The 20,038-nt window shown below is 43.4% G+C and overlaps 1 protein-coding gene across 1 annotated transcript in view; it reads right to left on the reverse strand.

Moving 5' to 3' along the window:
• The window catches only part of LOC118774962 (double C2-like domain-containing protein beta), an 81,775-nt gene extending 64,840 nt beyond the window's left edge, over positions 1 to 16,935 (reverse strand). The window contains exon 1 of the mRNA XM_036524601.1: positions 16,537 to 16,935. Coding sequence (XP_036380494.1) covers positions 16,537 to 16,864 — 328 coding nt within the window. The 5' untranslated portion in view covers positions 16,865 to 16,935. The remainder of the gene's footprint in view (positions 1 to 16,536) is intronic.
• Positions 16,936 to 20,038: the final 3,103 nt, after the last annotated feature.

Raw genomic sequence — 20,038 nt, forward strand, 5'->3', positions numbered from 1 at the left:
CACTGGTCGAAAGAGGTCACATAAAACAGAGGCACCATTCATCAAGAATTGGCCGAGTCTTCGGTCATCCATCTGAGCCAGCCACAGCCGTCCGGGGGTGACTTTTGTTTTGAAGTCTGCCGTTACTGCACGAGCTCATCAGGAGACATCATAACCATATCACTTGGAAGGACTTCATAAATTCACCATAATGGTGACACACTCTAATTATGACTTACTAATGATGATATCTGGGGATTCTTGCAGATATTACATCATTCTCTATGTTTTCCCAATGGGACAGCTGGGTTTAAGTGGATGAAATGCTCAAGGAGAAGGAGAAGAAGCCAACAACAGCCCTTGTTACAAAGGAGCCCCAGAAGTGGAGGGGAGAGAAAGAGGCACTGCCCCCACAGGGCAGATTCTACTGTTGCCTGTGGTACTCTTTACCAGCAGGGCTGGATGCAATCTGTGTGCCAGATCAAATCAAAGTGTCCTTGTCACACATATTTATTAATCCCAATCTTGTTATATGGTGCAGCCACATAGTGCTAGTGTATATCATGTTATTGCATCCTGCTTTACACCTTTCCTCATATACAATGTTGGAGACTGTATTAAATGGGGACTGCACCTGATTACTAGCTTAGAACAGTGTATGCCTACATTTTCATGTGTTTACTTTTATCAACAACATGCCAGACTGCAATGCGGTGACCACTGTACAATATGATGCTGTGGTGCCCAGTTTGTTTCCGGGCTCATTTTGAACAACCTATAATCTAAGAGTGTTTAAATCGATTCAACAGAGGCAGCTGAGGCAACCATTAGTTGAATCAAGAAATAGCTCAAGTAGAAAGTACTCAGACAGAAAACAAACCTCATTGACCCCAGTGCCTCCATGAAAAATGGGTGACCATCCTATAGGCTACAGAACGGTCTTCGAGGAGTGGGTTTGATGAGGCATACAATGTGTCATTAACGTTTCTGCTTTTCCAGGCATGACCCACAGGAAAAGCAGAAACAAGGAGCAAAGGCAATCACAGGAAGTCTACCCATCGTTGCCCACTTAGGGAAACAGGAGAGCAAAAGAGGGACCTTCACAGACCCCGGAAATGCCAGCTCTGTTTGCGCCCGCAAGGCACGACCACTGCGAGATCAAATCCCCCCCCACCCCCGAGTCCCGAAAGACATCCGATGTATGCACATCCCGGCTGTTTACCAAGCCAGAATAAAGCAGACCTAATAACAGAAGTGCAAGGCAGGACGCGTCCGTCTGGGGAATCCGGTAACGCTGTGGTCTGACAGTCGCCGGCGCTTTATCTTTGCTCTGCAGGGAGGGAGGGCTCAGCACGCCCTATCAAAAGCTGCGACAGTGCTGACAGCCCCCGAACAGGACGCAGAGCGGGCAAAGTAAAGCCGTGATCGATGGGCGAGCCAGCCGGAGAATGAAGACCGCACATTTCAGTAGGGAAGCTCGCATTTAATTGAGTTAATCAGGCAGAACCGGAAAAAGGTTTGAAAAGAGGCACTTTTATTCACTTTGTAGCCACGGGTAATTGCTTGTAATTGGATAATATACCCGAATTAGAATCTAAGTAGTGAGGGGAAAAAAAAATTAATGCACCATTTTAGGTGTTATTATGCGGCGCCAGAGTCTTGCTAACCTTGCACGCCGCTCCAGCTCTTTTTGTCTTCACTTTTAGAAATGCGAACATTTGAAGTCCCGGATTTCCTGCCGAGTTTTTCTGCTCAGCATATTAGTCCCCTATTCATATTCCATCTCTTAACGATCTCGAAATAGCCAAAATCACACTGAATCAAAGTGCAACAGCTTTCCCCCTGCCGCGGTCAGCCAGGCTCATTTAGCCATAAACTGACGGACTGTAATTATCATGTAAATCAATATAGTCCATTCCAAAACCCGGGTCTCACTCAGAGCCGAGTGTCCAATGGAGCTGGATACTGCTTCAGTGGGTCTGTCCAGACTGGCTAAACCTGATTGTGATACTCATTAATGGCCTACATATCCGGAACCTGCTAGCTCCACAACACCTTGTGTTGCCCTGCGCATCTTTTTCAGGGAACAACGATTATTCATAATATTTCTAATATTCCAATTAGAGATAATCCAAGCAAGGCTTCTGCATATTAAAACCGCCAGGAACCTAGGGGTATTTGATTTATACCTACGGGTTAAGTCTGATAATATGCCTCACATCCACTTTGAGTTCTCCAAAGGGTGGCACCGCATACACTTGCGTACAGAGGTGCAGGTGAGCGATCTGGTGGAAATGAAAAGAAATTAGAGCTTAACAAGGTAACACAGGGAGGAACAACAAAGCTGATTAATCAGACAAATGTTAGAACTGATTTCACAAGACTTCTCCTTGCATATGAAAACTACCCTGCGGGATAAACAATACAGGGGAAAGAAAAAAAAGTCTAATTTTACCAGAGTTTGTGATTTCCACTTTCACGGATGTTTGGCTATACGAATGGTTGGTAATTACACTGAAGTGGCAAGCCGTTTGCTATCATGCTTTTTTAGACTGTCAACAACTAGTTTACAAAATATAATTCAGGACAGTGCTCTCACTGTACATTACACCGCATGGTACTGACTGTACATATATATTCACATATACACTCATACACACATATATTCACATATACACTCATACACACATCTAACTCATCCCCCTCTATCTCCTGATTACTGGATATCATCTCTCTGCCTATGACAATACCCGTCTAGAGAAACAGATCTATTTTTCTCTGGAATGTTTAATTTTCGCATCTGGTCTCTTAATCCTGGCTTCCCAAACAGAGCTATTAGCTTTAAATCAGCCCCTAAGCTGGCGGTGAGATCAGTACGCTCCGAATCTCCCCCAGATCTCCTCTCTCACAAACATCGGTGTTGTGCTATTCCCCCTTTCCTTCCCAAATGGCTGCAAGTGTGACACGTGACAGCCTGAACCTGGGGGCTGTTCGAGGGCCTCCTGGAGCCCAAAGCTTCGGTAATCACTGCACTCAGAAGTTAAATTTAGACAAACAGCCCGCTAGAGTAAACAGCAGTTTCCATCCACTGGTTGGTATTAACATGAAACTGGGTGGATTAAAGGGCTTACTGCATATCAGCTTGTGCTGGAAATGCTACCGTTCTGATAAGGATAACAGATATTTGCAGAGGAATGTGTCTTTTTTAAAGCCATGATACTGTAGGTACAGATCCTATCTGAAGGATTCTACACCTGGCATCAGGTGATGCTGTTTGAATTACTTGGTCTACAAGTTTCAACACAAACTTTAAAACAGAAAATGTATACACAAATACAGTAATTAATTGATTAATTAAAAACCAATGCAAAAATTGAGAATGTCTATGCCACAGCCATTACTGAGAATGGTCATTATCAGGATTTATTTGGTAACATTTCTGGATATTAATAGATCATTATGCTGATTTAACCTTTTCTAATGTTGCCTCTCATTCAGTTGCTCGTCCTTGGCAAAGAGAAATTCCTCCTCCTCAGAGAGGTGAATTTTTAGGATCCGCATCTTCATTACGATGCAATTACGAGTCATTATCAAACCCCTGATTAAAACCTGCGTATGTTTCCGTGCTGGAAGCATATCACTCTTGATAATAAGCATATCAAGACCTCTCAAAGAAACCATTTCAACCCTATGCAAATTGCAACAGCCACATGACAGGCATGACTGCATTCTACCGACACTCACACACTGGACAGTTGTCAATCTACATGCCCTGTCAGAAGACAGGCAAAGCATCTCTGTCCATCTGCCTGCAATAAACAGACTGAAGAAAGAAGAAACTCAATCTTTGGCATAGCGTTTGCACCAGACGATTCCATTGTCACAACCACGGCTGATATCTCCTGCTGGGTAGACGCTTATCTGCATGCGATGCACACAGAGGTTGCATGCTTCAGCGTACAGCAATCCTACTGCACGTCCTGCAGTGATGCCCTGAGCATCCTTTAAACAGCGGAGCAGAGGAGGTTGTTTGCAATAATATGTACGACACTGTTGAATTTTTTATTTAATTACCTTTTTTTTTTTGCAAGAGTCTGACATTGAGAGAGAGCTGCATTAGGTAATGAATTAGAGCTGATGCATTTCTGGAGAGTGCTTGCGTATTTTTGAAGTTAATAATTTCATGAAGTGCTCTGCAAAAGCTTCAAGCCATGTGCCCTATATATAAGACTGTTTCCCTTACAGCTCCTGTGTGGCAGTAGAAAATATGACGAGCAGCTTGTATAAAATGGCAACATTTCTATAAATGAACCATTTTATTTTAATTACTGGTAATCCACATCCTCACTGCTTCCCCATGGGAAAAATGAGTTCTCTTGCAGAGTTCCACTTTGAGTCATTCCAGGAAGGAAGTGTCTCAGTGCAGAGTAGCAGTCTGGATAAAAACAGCACGGGCGGTTTTAAATATACAAGCCATTACACAATTCTTTAATCCTACTGCTGCTGAGGGGTTTTGTAAAAGAGGATGGAGTGTTGTGTTTTTAGTAGTAGGGGGGACTGTGTAACAAATTATATTTATTAAGTAGGTAATTTAAAAATGTAATTATGCTGTGTCATAAATTAATGTAACTACTGTGTAAAACATTTATTACTACTCTTTGTGAACTTCTCTTGATACAAAGTTTATGGTTCATGCCATTACATAGGGCTTTCTAGATAACCTAACTCTAATTCCAAAATCTAGACCCAATCCTAATGCTAGTCCTTGCCCTATGCCAGACCTATCCTCCACCCTTAACCTAACCACAAAACCATCCCTATATCCATATGTAATTATATACACAATGCAAGTGATTACACAGTTCTTACTGACAGCAATACATCACTTAACTACTCTGTAATGAAATAGATTTCCTGCGTATATATAGCTGTAGTGGCATGAATAGGAAAATAAGCCATTGCTTCATTTGAAAGACAGGCACAGTTTGTCACAGCATTTCCTTGTTGCTGACCTGCTTCACTTGTGTCCAATGCAGTGAAACTTTCTCCCTCTGTTCCCAACATGTGGACGTGGGGAGCAGCTGGAGGCCAGCAGGAATGCTGTGGATTCAACAGCGGCAGGAGATTAAAGCTCTTATGTCCTTGTCCTCATGTCCCCTAAAGGACTGGTCGCATGGCCAGTAGGCTGCTGATCGGTTAACCCTTCAGAAAAACATCCACTTATGCAAAAGAAAAAACACGAAATTGTACTGTCCAATTCTAGTGCAACTCTTTGAATCTGCGGTGCCACGGCCCATTGCCAAGAGCAGAGGTTATCAGCGAACTGAAATTAGTTCATCTTCTCTGGTTTTTGATTTTCTCGAGCCGTATACAGCTCGGCTCTACATGCTGCTCTGCACATGAAATGGGACTGGCAATCCCTGCTGGATGTGGGAGCAGGCTACTCCACTGAAACAGCTCAGTATCTTAACAACATATCAGGAGGACGCTTTCCCACTCCCAAACCAAAGAAAATGTCTTCTGAGGTAACCTTGAATCTTGTGATTAATGACCTCACAAACTAGATCCTGATGGAGACACTTGGCAACACATTAACATGGCCAGATATAAGGTTTGAATAAACCAGTTTTCTTTCAGAATACAGCTGTTAGTATGCATTTTATTTTCTTTAGGATCTCCAAAAGCCACCCATTTTATAGGGTAAAAAATATCAACATTAAAGGAAATTTTTATTCTGCTTCTTCTCACTGCCTCAGCTCCTCATGCCGCTGCATAAAGGCAGTTTCTTGTTCTGGGAGCTGAAGTTTCATGCGCAATTGCACTTCACGTTCGTTTCCTATGTGACCCTAACTTTAATGAGCTCCTTCACCAGCCACTGTTACGCAGAGGTGGGAATCCCCAGACAATCTAGGGATCTCCAGGTGCATTGATGTATTTCTTCCTAGAAAACTCATGTCTCTAGGGCAAAAGTTGTAGAATATCTGATGAACTAACCTGCCCAGCTGACATATATGTAACACATGATACTTAATTCTCATTATGGAAAAGGTAGACCTATTTTGGTTTTGGCTTACTATGTTTTAAATTAGTTATTCATCTTTCATCAGGGCGGCAGTGTAGCATAGTGGTTAAGGAGCATGACTCGTAACCGAAAGGTTGCTGGTTCAATCCCCGCTGGGACACTGCTGCTGTACCCTTGGGCAAGGTACTTAACCCACAGTTGCCTCAGTAAATATCCGGCTGTATAAATGGATAACATTGTAAAGAACTGTAACCTATGTAAGTCGCTTTGGATAAAAGCGTCTGCTAAATGAATAAATGTAAATGTAAATTGCTGACCTGTTATAAGATTATGTTTCTGTGCCACAGTTGAATCAGTTTTACCCTTTTCTTCCTTTCCCCACCCTTGCCCAATTGTGTGTGACTGAAGGACTGAAATGGGCACTCCTATACACACAGGAGTGCAGAGGACCAAGCTTTAATAGTGTGTTGTTTCTAGATGGAGCTGTCTTGAAATGTGATGTGAGCAGTGTGGGCTGCTGAAAAACACCAAAGTTACTGGAAAGCTGATTTTTTACGAATGCGCTGCCCTCCAGCGTAAACATGAAGCACAGGCACGACGGATGAACCGGGGGCAGAGAATCCTGACTCCTACAGCTGAAGAGGAGTCCTCTAGCGGAGGTGGTGTGAGGTGCAGCAGGTACCAGCGCCCGAGGCGGCGTGGAATTTTGGTCGGCAGTTGGGGGACAGAGTGGAGTGAGCACCCTCAGAGCCGTCTCACCTGCTGCAGGCACCCGGCTTGGTCCCGTGCTGCCAGGCACCATGTGGGTACGTCAGATGGCACTCTGGGAGTGCTCCGGAGAAGCCCTTAGAACCTCTCACCCACCTATCACTGACACTGATAACAGTAATCAAACACTGATACACTAGAGAGGGCGCAATCCGCTGAGCTGGCACGCCACACCACCTTTTTAAATGATATTTTCCGTCCCGGGCTCCCCGACATCAGACCGCATCTATTAAAGGGATTAGCTTCACGGATCCTGTGAGCTGAGGGATGCCTGGTGGACACGGGTGGAGGGAGTTTCAGAGGGCAGTCGAACAGTGGCCCGGCGCTACTTGGATTGGGCAGGAGATGGGGGGAAGGGGAAACTGTGCTTGAGGGGCCTTGACAGAGCAAGGGTAAGCCATTCGGGGCTTGTTAACAGAGTCAGTGCATCTCCTCTCTGGTGGCAAGCTGCTCTGGGCTTTAAGGGGAGAACAGTAAGCAAGCCATCTTCCACAGCGGGAAAGAAGGATGGGTTAATTTTTGTCATTTGCCATTTAAAATACAGAACTGGACCTCATAGCAACAATTGAATAGGTATAATAAAGGATAATGAGAAGAACTTATTCAGCTTGGTTAGAAGTATGATATAATATTTAGGATTCTGAACAATGTGAGCAAATAATATGATAATATTATGTAATAAAAAATTAATAAAACCATCACACTCATTGCATAAGTTGTTTATTATTATTAAAGAAAGAAAGAAAAGAAATCCTTACATGACCTGGCATTAAGGCAGGGATTTTTATATTTTTTTCATTATTATTTTTTTTTTTTACCCGAAATGGACTGTCCTCAATCATGTCAGCATAACACCAAAGTATTACTGTGCACGTATTCTACAATTGGACACAATCCAGAATTTTTACATCACAAACAGGAATTGTATTTCAATCTTTTTTAAAGAATAAACATATTCCTCAGTCACAAAAAAAGATCAGGTGCATATTCAGACAAGGGAATTCAAATAACAAATAGCAATAAATCCTTTCATTTATGTTGCCACATACAAGAACTTCCTTAGTTTGAAATGACCCCAATATTGAACACAAAAACCCATGAATATAGTCCAGATTTGGTCTAATTATGATTTTAATACAAAGCAAAAGGCATACCCAACTCTCCCGAGAGCCTAAACAACAACAAATAATGTGTGAAACTGGCAAATATTCTGTAAATATTTCACCTGGCAAAAAGCCTGGTTTAGCCCACAATCCCTCTTTAACGCTCGGAACATTTCACTTGCTAAAATTCTCCACTTACTACCTCCTTCACAAAAGACTCAACACTTTGGAGTTTAGAAATAGCCTCTCGAAGATGGCCCACACAAACGTCAATGTCATAGGATTTCTATTTTCCTCTATCTTTTCAGTGATAGCTCAAAATAGTTGCTTTTCAAGGCACTTGGAAAGGATCAATAGGTTGCCAATAATTTTAAAGGCCACAATATAACAACATGCATGTAAACAGAGCAGTCTGTACACATTGCTGCTGCTCAGTATGGAATACCAATTCACCTAGTCCATAGCCCACTTCAGGCAGTGATCATAAAATGCGGCCTGATCATTTTGAGCAGATCAGCTGCTAGGAAAAATGTATTTGAGCATTTATCATGTTACACCACATGTGGCCCTAAGAAAACACGCATTGTCTGCAAGGGGGGCATATTCATGTTGCTTTCTGAGGGATATTTATCTTGGGATTAAAAAAAAAAAATCAGTCTTTAATCTTCTTTTTCTTTTCGATGTCACTTTCTGATTTAAACTCAATTTCTAACGCTAACAAATAGACAAAGCTGTACTACGACGTGTGTCAACCACAAATATTAAGCGGCTTCCTCAAGCAAATGACATTTGGTGCCAACCCGTCAGCAGGCCTATGTTCCTTTAAAGGTGGATTGAAGGTGGACACTAATGGATTCTAAGCAGTGACTGTGATAGACATTCTCCAGGAAAGTATATGACTTGAATGTGGGTGAAAACCACCACTGACAGGTTCCTTGCTTTTCTCTCTGTTGGCTGCAGAGGGAAACACAGAAGCGGCTCTGGGTCTGGCTCTGTGAAGTTTCTACACTGAGAGGACATTGACAGAAGCAACATGCCCCTTTAAACATGAGAACAGGACTTGCGTGCATGTGCCAATGAGAAGGAAGCAGGTCAGGTGAACTGTTTACAGGAAACACCAGCATGAAAATGGGAATGGGCTGGAATAACAACTAATCATTGGAAATGTGCTCCACTAATCTGAGCTGGAACAGATGGAGGGATCCAAAGCCTACATCCTCTCATCAGGCAGATACAGAAGGCACAGCAAGGTGAGCAGGACGCAAATGCCTTTCATGTTGGAGGGAGGCTCGCCTCTACGTTGCCAAGAAAAATACAGACAAAGCTTCGGGAATTCTCAGTGTCTGCCTCACTTTAGCTGGTCTCTTGTGCTCCCTTTAAACCTAGCTGCTCCTGCAGGGATGAATGGAAAGTCAGAGTGGCTATTTGCATCTGGCAGCTTGAGTGGCAGTTGCCTTTGAGTCGAGCTGAAACAAAGGCAGGTGGAATGCCTTCGCGACGACGTGTCCACATACTGCAAAACAGTCAAAATGATACCGGTCCTAATGATGCAGATGGCAGCTGGCAAACGAGCCTTTTAAATGCTGAGCGGCATTACCATTATGCTCATTAAGGCAACAACCGAGCATTCATGTCCATTTTCTGTCAACACCGTGAATTCATGAACAAAGAGATTATAGGCACCCCCCTGGATAACAGAAACAAATAAAAACAACATTGTTAGATCAAAATGAGCCTGGTGCCGCTGGCCTGGAGGCAAGGAAAGTAGGATACAGTACTTTCCACTGATTATCGGATGACAGCTTGCAGATAGGTCCTTAATAGGATTGCAAGTCCTGGTTATGGACAGCCTGGTTACAAGTCAGCTACACTCTCATTTCCCTAGTCAATATGGGTTTTCAGGGCAGAAACGAGACCTGTATGAGATGGATGAAGGAAAGACAGCCTTCATTGAAGTAGTAGCATCTCCAACAATAGGAAAAAAGCCACAAAAAAACAGAATGGGTCCACTCATGAAAAGGTCTGAAAAGATCACTGATGGTCAGTGATGATCCACAACAAGTTACGAGCACACAGAGTTCTCTGGCCCAGAATGCCAGCGATAAATATTTTCACCATGACCACATGTACAGCTGCTGATAAGCAAGCATATGAAACACTAAAACAAGGCACGAAATTGAGATGCAAGTAATGCTGTTTTTCTGAGCTGTTGGTGGAGACCTGCAAAGTACAGGACCCCCCCAAGTGAAGGACCTAATTAATGAACTTGCGAAAAGCATCACATCAGATCAGTTCTGATTGCCCTATGCTGAGAGACTCTGTAGGTAATGCACTTTTCTATTTCAATTAAAATCTAGGTTGGGCAAAATAGAGCAGAAAATGTTATTCTGTGTTTTTTTTCTCTTCCTTTTTTTTTGTCACGCAAATCTGTCGATGTTTTAACGACAAACTGCCATCTCCCAGTGCGATTTCGCAGAGGGAGGGGACTCTGCCCACTGGGGGAACCATTTTTATTAGCTCCTGTCCCCTGAGGCGTCTCATCCTAATTTCAGATCAACTTCAGAGGAAGTTTTGAACCCGCTCCCCAAGAGAGCCTGTTATCCCCGCTCCCATATCGTGACACAATGCAGTGCACAACATGTTGCACAAGTGTCATTCGGGTCATGTTTATCCGCTACAACTTTTGCAGCTGCAGTCTCTAAACATTGTTTGAACCAAAGCTCAGGACACTGGTCATTCTTACGGGTCGATAGTACAGTTCTAAGCTCTACATCCCACTGAAATAAAGTGCCACCCAAATGTGTTTTATTGAACGAATCATTAAAGAGGAAACAGATACCATCACAATAGTCTGTGTGACGTGTGTTTAACTGGGCAAATCAGGTGAGTGGGTTTGATTCAATCCCGTCTTCAGCTTTAACATGTATTAATACTTAAGGAAATTAAATTTGAAGAATGTAAAGCAGAATCACTTTGTGATGGAATGACCTTCCCCAGATCTTTCTAAATTGCCAACATAACAATATAAGCACAAAGACATAGTTGTAGTTGAATATTATTCATTAATACAACTCAATGCCTTCATGACTCTATTATTGTTTTTTTTTATATAATTATTCCACTCTTGCAACTTGCTTAACATTTTCCTCACCTCTTGGTATTATCACTTTACTTTCTGAAATTAGGTGTGACCATTAAATTTATCCATCTGTAGGCATTATGTCCAACACATTATTTATTTCCAGGTGGCCTTCAACCATTCACAGTAAAAAAGTGGTCAGAAAAAAAAAAAAACACCTAGAGTTAGACAAACTATTCATTTTTGATTTTCACCTTTGTCAAGCCAGGCTGTATTTCTGTTCAGACACATTAACCTGGTTCTCCTTACAGAAGGCTCTGAAAGCACGATGAGAAATAGGTTCCCTGGTGTCACTGTGCCTTCAAAACATGACAGAGGGCTCAAAATAACCCAGCTATTTGTCTCCATACATCTGTCCGTTTTAACGACTTTGTTCGGCTTAGAGGGAGAAAGGGATGATTAGGTTCCTTTTATGAGATGAAAATTTACCATAACACCAATCCGTGATCATTCCGCACGCAATGTCCCATAAGCTCTTAAACCTTAACTGTAAGACTGCACAGCAGCCAGGCTACACGATCACTCAGGCCCTCATACAACCAAAGCACAGCATGCTCCGAACATTGGAAACTGCATTTAACCAAGTGTTGAGCTCATACTCAACATTTCAGCTAATTTCAAGAACATCTTAACAGCTTAACATACTGCATCCTGACCCTCCAATGGTAACCACAGCCTTCTCCTTGCGCAACAAGTGCTCCCGCAGCAATGCTGCTGATCAGCATTTTCTCTGCCTCAATGGGCAAGATGCCTGGACCATCACTGCAATGGAAAATCCATAATGTCCATGCCACACTGACTTCGGCTGGAGGGAGCCCCTTAATCCATCAAATCCATCCCTTGGGCCATCTAACAGTCTCTAGTTAAGCAAGATGACTGATTAACTTCCATTAATGGCAACATTATGGCATTGTGGTTAGATTAAATCTGGGTCTCGGGTTCATCTTATTATTGTTAATTATTTGCAAATACGTGCTTGTATGATTTTATATAGAGCATATGGATGCAACTGCACTACCCCAGTCTCAAGCTGCAACCAGAGTACAGTATAGACCCAGTTACTTACGCACTGTAGCAAACTGCGTGCCCCTTGCATAGTCCTTTCAACATATGATACATGTAGTTAATTGATCAAATCTTGCTGTCAATTGCCCTCCAACCTCCCTCAAGCTTGATAACTTGGAAGTGGAATCATACCTGCCTGCACAACCTCTTGAGAGCATTGTAACTCCAACATGTCACATCTGACATCATTGGATCAGTTATATTAAACACCGGGTTGTCCACACAGCAGCATCCAATTTCATTCTCCACAGTCTTCAACCACCAGAGGACAAATGTATTTCTTTACATTCTCTGGTTACCTATACATCTCTCTCTCTCTCTCTCTCTCTCTCTCTCTCTCTCACTCTCTCTCTCTCTCTCTCTGTATTTTTATCTCTCACCCTCTCCACAGCCTCTGTTTCTTTGCCTCTGCACCCACTGTGGATACTCACATGCCAATGTAAGTGGTACAGTCAGATTCTCTCTACAGGCAGCTCCCAAGTGAATATCCAACATCTCCTGCATAACGAAGCCCTGAGGAACATGTCAGCAATACACCGCCTTAAGAAACTGTGTCCCATGGTACATGCATGATCACTCTCAATAGGTGTTGGATATTGCATCACACTCTGAATGGTCCGATCTTCAAAGCCTTTACCTGTGGTTATTGTCTAAAGAGCTGATGTATAAATTGAAATACATGTGTAGGAGGTAGGATTCATATCACGCAGCAAATACATGGTGTTGAACCTGATATTATGAGCGTGAGGGAGAGTTCAGCTTTGAGAGATTCTCAACAAAAACCTCCCTTTGAACAAAACTTATGTAACAAGTTCATATAGCGCCATTTACTGTCAAAGCTGGTTTACTGCCTGATGCTGAAAAGGAAATGGTTGAGGCCTTTTATGCTGTACTGCAGCACACAGAGTCATGGGGTTCACTTTTTTACCTTTGTACAATTCTGTACTTGCCAACTCCTTAGGTCTGAGATTATATTGATATTAACTTCATTTTACAAGGAACAGTTAGCTCCAAGCAACAAACAGCTCTCAGTCAAAACTGGGACCTGAGATGACTATGAGCAGGAATGCATTCAACAGGAGATAACTGAGGACTCGCTGAAATATAGCTATTTTACCAGTCTCACAGCGGAGTGTTGCGACTGCTCATCACATTTCAAATGCAATACCACGTTCGATTTTCCTTTGCTAGACTGATGACCACGAACCAATTCCAGCAAATAAATAAATAATACCTACAACTGCTCCCAACTACATTAGGACAAAACTGGATACTTAATTTCATTGATTAGGAATAAAACCCTTTCACTGGAGATATTATTATGAATAAAAATGAATAGATGTCCACGCAGGAGGCCACAGACTGCCCATCAAATGGTGCAGCTCTCCTGCTTGGAATCCCCCTGCTGATTTTAAATTGCTCAGTCTCCGTCTTCTCGGAAATCAGCCGGTTGCTCATGGGCCTCTCAGCCTATTACTAATGCAGGCCAATGTCTGTAATTTGCGTATTGGTATTACACATCTCACACAGACAACAATTAATTGTCTCCTCGGTGTCTCCAGTGCCTGGCTTGCTATTTGGCCGGTATCCGTCAATCCAGCGACAGATTAGCTCGCAGAACTGCCTCTGAGCAGGCTGCCCCATGGGGGCTGCATTTAATGTCTCACATGCATCACGGAGCGACACTTCGGCACACCGTCCAATCTTGATTTGCTTCCCTTTCTGCCTCTCCTTGACAGTCACACTTCTCACAGCTAAACCCTTGCGCTCCTCAACTGATCTTAAGTTTCAGGTCTCTTTCCGGTCAAAAAAATATGGTTTAAAGATCATTGCTAACTTCTCATTTTGTTCAGCTTGCAAGCAAATCAGAATTTGTGACACAGAGGAGTACTCTTAAGAGCTCAGCCTTAAACCAGAGAAACCAAGCTACTGAAGATCGTATATAAAGCCAGTTAGAGGCCGACTAGAGCAACAGATAACTGCATAGCTGGCATAGAGTTGACTTGCTGTCAGAAGGCTACCATTTTATCACAGACTGTCTTTCTCCAAATATTTTGTTGCAGTGGTACTTGTGCAAAGCAGTCCAGTTTGCTTCATTCTGCAGCTTATATTGAGTGTGTGCCACATTTTCCTCATTTATATTGCACACGCCTCAGTGCCTCTCTTTATGAATGTTCCTTAAACTTAATGGATAATAGTAGCTACACACCATTCAGGAATCTTTACTGCTGTAAAGTTAAAAAAAAAAAAAAAAAAGTGTTGTTGGTATCCATGTATACTTCATTCTGAAGGTCTTCATTACCGGATAGCAGCTAAAGCAAAGAGTACAGTAATGTACTGCTCTGCAGAAAAACAGATTCATGGCAATAGACTAATGGGCAGAGGCAAAAAATCTTTTACCTCGAGTCCATACCTGCTTGTACTGGTACAATAGCTGAAGTGGCTCTAACACTGTCAATAAAAGGCTATCATAATTAAATTATGGATAAAGATATCTAAGTACATGTACCCATCATGTACCATTAAATGTGTTAGATGGGGAAAAATCACACAGCCAATTCTCAAAGCAGTTGTAGCACTAACACTATCTTGCATTAAAGAAAATATTGGCTCAAAAGCGCCTTACGTATATATTTAAATGACCTTGGAGCAATCTGATATCGCAACATGGTAAGAGCTCTTGAACAAACAACACAGGTAAGGAATTTAGACATCCATGTGGTATAAGATGCACTCTATAAATGTTGCATGTTTTGATATTTTAGATGCGCTCTTCATGCAAATGTAGTGGCAAAAACATGATACATAACTGGCATGCTATGACATGATTAGGCTCACGGCGATATGCTGATACAAAAAATCTCCTAAATGGATTTTTAAGACATAAACACAAATTGGATGTGGCAATATGTTCATCTAATAACAGAATATCATGTGTATGTTCTTCTTGTGCATATGGTCTTATAGACTGTAGATACAGGGTATTGATATGACAGTGTCATACATGAACCACACAGTACAATACAATTCAAGTGTGATGAAGAATGTCAATATGTACAGAGGGCTCCAGCTGCACAATAGCCCCCCATACAAGCAGTGGAATTTTTGGCTCCTGCCAAAACAGGGCTGTGGTGGTGTTCTTTTTTTTTTTTTTTCTTTTTTTAACGCAGGGCAACATGCCTACCGAAGGGTCACAGCACAACATCTGTCGACATCAGAGCGTTCTACGCCACGCCGAATGCACACGGACAAGCGGCGGTGGTCTAATTCGTGGGCGTACATGCCTCCACATGCGCCGCGCTCCCCCAGATTAACCCTGACCGCGGGCTCGTCCCCGCCGTCACACAGGTGGCAGGCGGCGGACTCGAGGGAGTCTGAGACGGAGAGGCAGGACCCGCTGCTCCAGCGGAGCCGTCTCCCTCTCCTGCGCACTCACCGAGAGCAGAGCCCACAGCTCCCCTCGACCGACACTGAATCACTCAGCCGAGGGTTTAGAAGTTAGCCAATAATTTATGTTTTTCATCACGTTGAATGAAAGCATTTCAGCTAATAAGGACAGCCTCTCAGGGCATGCAGAGGAGAGGAGTGCAGAGGCTGGGAAATAATGAGAATACGATTGCTGTTTGCCTGCAGAATTTTTTTTAATCGATGGGAGCTCCACTTTTTCTGTAACTACACTGACAGCATGCTCGTATTTCACCTTACAGCTAGTCTATGCAAGGATGCAATGAGATATAGCTCTGGATTTTTTTTTTTATTTGCCTGATGACAATATCAAAGTAAACACATTACAGGAAACAAACTGTTCAAATTACCACTCAAAGCTTTTATTTTGATTGCTCCTAACGATCCAGATTTTTTTTTTTTGCAAATGGCTCTTGGGGATGGCTCTAATGCATCCACCTCCCCCTCCTCACTTCAATGAAGCAGGCAGTTAGTAACGGACATGGCCAATGAAAAGCAACTGTGATGAGCCTTCGGGGGAGAAGAGCCGACATGCACAGAGCCAAACATGCATGCTTCGGCTGAGCCCATGCCTCACGTTAAGTGTGTCTGCACATTCTGGCTGATGCTGCTGCCAGGATGGAAACGTGAGGTGCAGGTCTTTTGCCGACACTCACAATCAGTTCTGCCAATCACCGGGAGCCCGGCGCGGTTCCTCCTGCCTTTCTGGAAGTTTGAACAGGAAGCGCAGCAGGTGGCGCCATTCAAGTTACCGGCATGCGTAACAGCCTCCGGCAAGACTAGGGGGCGGAGCTCGATTTTGGGCCGCGAATCCCGCTGCATACGAAGGCGGCAATGAAGCTAACCCTCTGATCTCACCCCTATCTCTCATGGGTCAGGGAGCCGCAAAGGCCGCTGCAACAGTTGTCACTGCATTGCGAGTACAACAGTTTCGAGTACAACACAACTACGGACTTTACAGAACAAACATGGAGGAGTTGGATGGGGGTACTCACTGGAATCGTCTGAGTCGTATCCCTCCACGTCCGGCTCCTCCTCCTTCTTGCTGGGCGGCGGTGCGGCGGCGGCGGCGCCGAAGGCCCGGTCCATGTCCTCGTCCTCGCGGGCATGGTCAGAAGAGAGGCCCTCCGACTGCTGGCTGGTGGAGGAGCGCAGGGAGCCGGCGCGGCTGAGGGCAGGGGGCGCTGTGGGGGGAAGACCCCGCGGGTAGCGGGGGAAGTAGTCAGAGATCTGCTTTATGGGCTGGATGGGGCCAGGACACACATCAATGGCCATGTGCTCCTGGATGCTGATGGTCGTCTTCTCGCCTTTGCGGAGTGTCATGCATGCGGCCCTTCTCTTGCAAGACACAGCACAGACCCACTGAGGGAAAACAACAGAAAACAAAACAAAAAAAAAACAAAAACCAAATTAAAAAGGGAAAATTAAAAAAAAGAATAGACTAATGTTGAGTAGAAAAAAAAAAAAGTTGGACGTTTCTTCCTCTACCCCAAAGGAGAAAATAAGAGCAGCCCCCCAGGCGGTGGCTCCGTCTGCTACGACTGCTCCTCTGACACCCCCCCGCAAGCCAATTGCACCGGGCTACATGGAGAGACAGCGCGCTCCGCTGCTGCACACTGTAACCATGCTGTCTGCCTCGCAGTGCTGTCTGCTCAGAGAGCTCTGCCACTCTACCTCAGACCCTGCCGGCAACAGTGTGTGTGTGAGGGAGAGAGAGAGGGAGGGTGGGGATTACAGGGAAAGGGGAGGGACCAGTCGATGTCACAGCGTAGCAACCGCGCAGTAAACAGGAACAGTCGGCACGGGTGCTTAATTATACTATTAGTCTCCTCCATCTGTCGGCGAGAGGATCCGCTCTCTCCTGGAGCGCGTGGCTCTGTTAGGGGGGGGTTAGGCATCGGGCTCCAGGGCATTCTCCTGCTGCCTCACCTCAAACTCCACCATCCCCCACCCCTGGCCCCCCATCAAACATCCTCTCTCACATGTACTTCTGCCTGGCAGAACTCCATCTGCGGCACACAGAACCACCCTGTCTCCACGCCCTCTGTCTGAGGCAACAAACAACAAGTGCTTCACAAACAGACAAACGGTGAATGAAAAATGAAGTGCCAGTTAGCGACACGGAAACAAACGGAACGGGTTCGGAGTTGCAGGCTCTTGGGATGTTAAGGTTGGTCGGTGGCAGATGGACGCAGATGGACGATATTATCTCAGGACGCTGTCAGACTGGAATTTAGGCCGTTTACCGGATTTTCTGCTAAGCTCCCTTTCGAGGCTAACTGGCAGAGATCTGGGCTGATATCATACAGTCCACAAAAGCAGACACAGAAAGCAGGCACAGATCAACAACATTATTGCAATCCTAGGACTGATGCTAACAGTAACATGGCATACTGTGAATCACTTTGCAGCATTAGCATTAGAAAGAGTCATACGTTCCTCTTATCTGATCAGTGATGCCATACCCATCACCTTAACACAGAAAAGGAAGTGGCCACAATGACAAATCAACGATGCCATCCATCCCCTAAGCCAAATGTATAGATATTACAGGACGTTAACTTCCCTTCTTTTCAAGAGAAAAAGCCTCCATGCATTCTTTTTTATTACATGATCCGAAGGCATGCAATCTTTAAAATGTATGGTCTTCTCTTTGTTAGAAGGCACCGATTGGCTGCGTACTCTGGCTTATGGCAACTGCTCTTTCATCAGGACACCTCTTTCTGTCAGCTCAGGGTGTCACAGCGATACCATCTCAGGCTCATCCCTCCTTCTCTATGACGGTAAGCGGGAGGTATTTAATTAGTGGAGGGAGACAGCAAAACAACACCATCTCCTCTGCCACCCACTAAATCGATATTCATGATCAATGCTGTGGCCACTCTCTCCACAGACACCATCTACAGAGAGAATTTCTGTTTCAAATTATCTGTCCTCAGATAAATGGATCTTTTCTCACCCCATGATTAAAGAACAGGGATGGGAAATAATTAAAGGTGGGATAAAGAATAAGTCCTTCACTTTTTGTAATTTCTTTCAAACTTTCATCAAATCTCATCAAATTTTCTTTTAAGGTGAGCATTTAGACGACTAACTTGAAAAGCGTCTTAGCAGATGTGTATTTTCACATTTACATGACGGTGTCCCACTGCACTGAGAATATGAAATGAAATGTGATATTCTGGAGGGAGCACAGTGAGCACAGCTGGACACTTCTTTAACTATGGACTGAGAAATCCCACTGCTATCCATAATACTACATACTATACTCTAATATACTGCATATTTGTATATTACACATCTCAGGTTTAATTAACTAAAACTAGGCTGTAAAAATCCAGCTATGTTACACTAACACATAGTGTTAGGGACCCTCCATAGTATTAATTAGTTTAAATTAATTATATATTAATAAATTATTAATTAGTTAACTTTGTGAGCATTTTATGCCATATGTGCGTATCAATATCCATATTTCCCACTGACATTACCAAGACTTGCATGATGACATGGAACATGTCATGGCAGTCTATGCTGGCTGAAAGAAGCTTTTATGAACATTTATATAGTGTTTCTGAGGACATTAATAGGTCCTTATGCAGCTACACATCACAGACATTGTTACTGATACTCACTTCTATGTTTGCTCCTTTCACAGGAAACCAAGTACCTCTACATCTGGTGATCTGTGTTAACACGTTGCAGAAATGGATGTGAAGCTCTGTGAAGTGTTGTGCTGACAGCTCGAGTGACCTGTCCATCACGGACACCTGCCATGACAATACTGCTGAACACAATGCCTTCCAATGATGTCATCAGCCACTGATAAACAACTGGGTAGACCAAATAAACCTAAAAAAGACATGAAAGGCAGACACCTTATTATGCCAAGAGGCAGGTATGGTTTGATACAGAGGTAGGAAGCATTATGCATTAAAATGGATGCGTGATCCTTAATAGCTCTGCCCTGAGGCTTGGAACCCAAAATGTTATGCTCTGAAAACACCTTTTGAAAATATCGGACATGCTTCAGTTCTAGCAGAGAACAAAATCGTGACAGGAATAAAATAGTTTCAAGCAAGAAAACAAGTATGGCTGCTATTACTCTCTTTAAACTGAGACCAAAACTTTCTCAATTCTTCATGAGAACATGCAAACACAAGCAAACTCAAAATATCTTCAAGTATAAAATGCCACCCCCGTGTTTTAAATACAAGGGTAATCTCATAATAACAAGTATATCCCTTAAAATATTCAAATCAAACAAATTAAACCCAACACAAGTGACAAATGAGTTCAGTAACAATGATGCAATAGAAATATTTTTCCTAATTGTATTGGAAAATGTCCCTAATAATTCTTTTCACAGCAGTTATTGCAAAATATTTCCCAAAAGACACTAGGCAGCAAAACATTTTTCAAAATACTGAGATCAGAAATATACAGTACAAATAAGACACTCTCTCCAATTGGGACAATAATATCTGTAAAAAGTCA

This window comes from Megalops cyprinoides, chromosome 3, assembly GCF_013368585.1.
Source record: "Megalops cyprinoides isolate fMegCyp1 chromosome 3, fMegCyp1.pri, whole genome shotgun sequence".
NCBI classification, from domain to species: Eukaryota; Metazoa; Chordata; class Actinopteri; order Elopiformes; family Megalopidae; genus Megalops; species Megalops cyprinoides.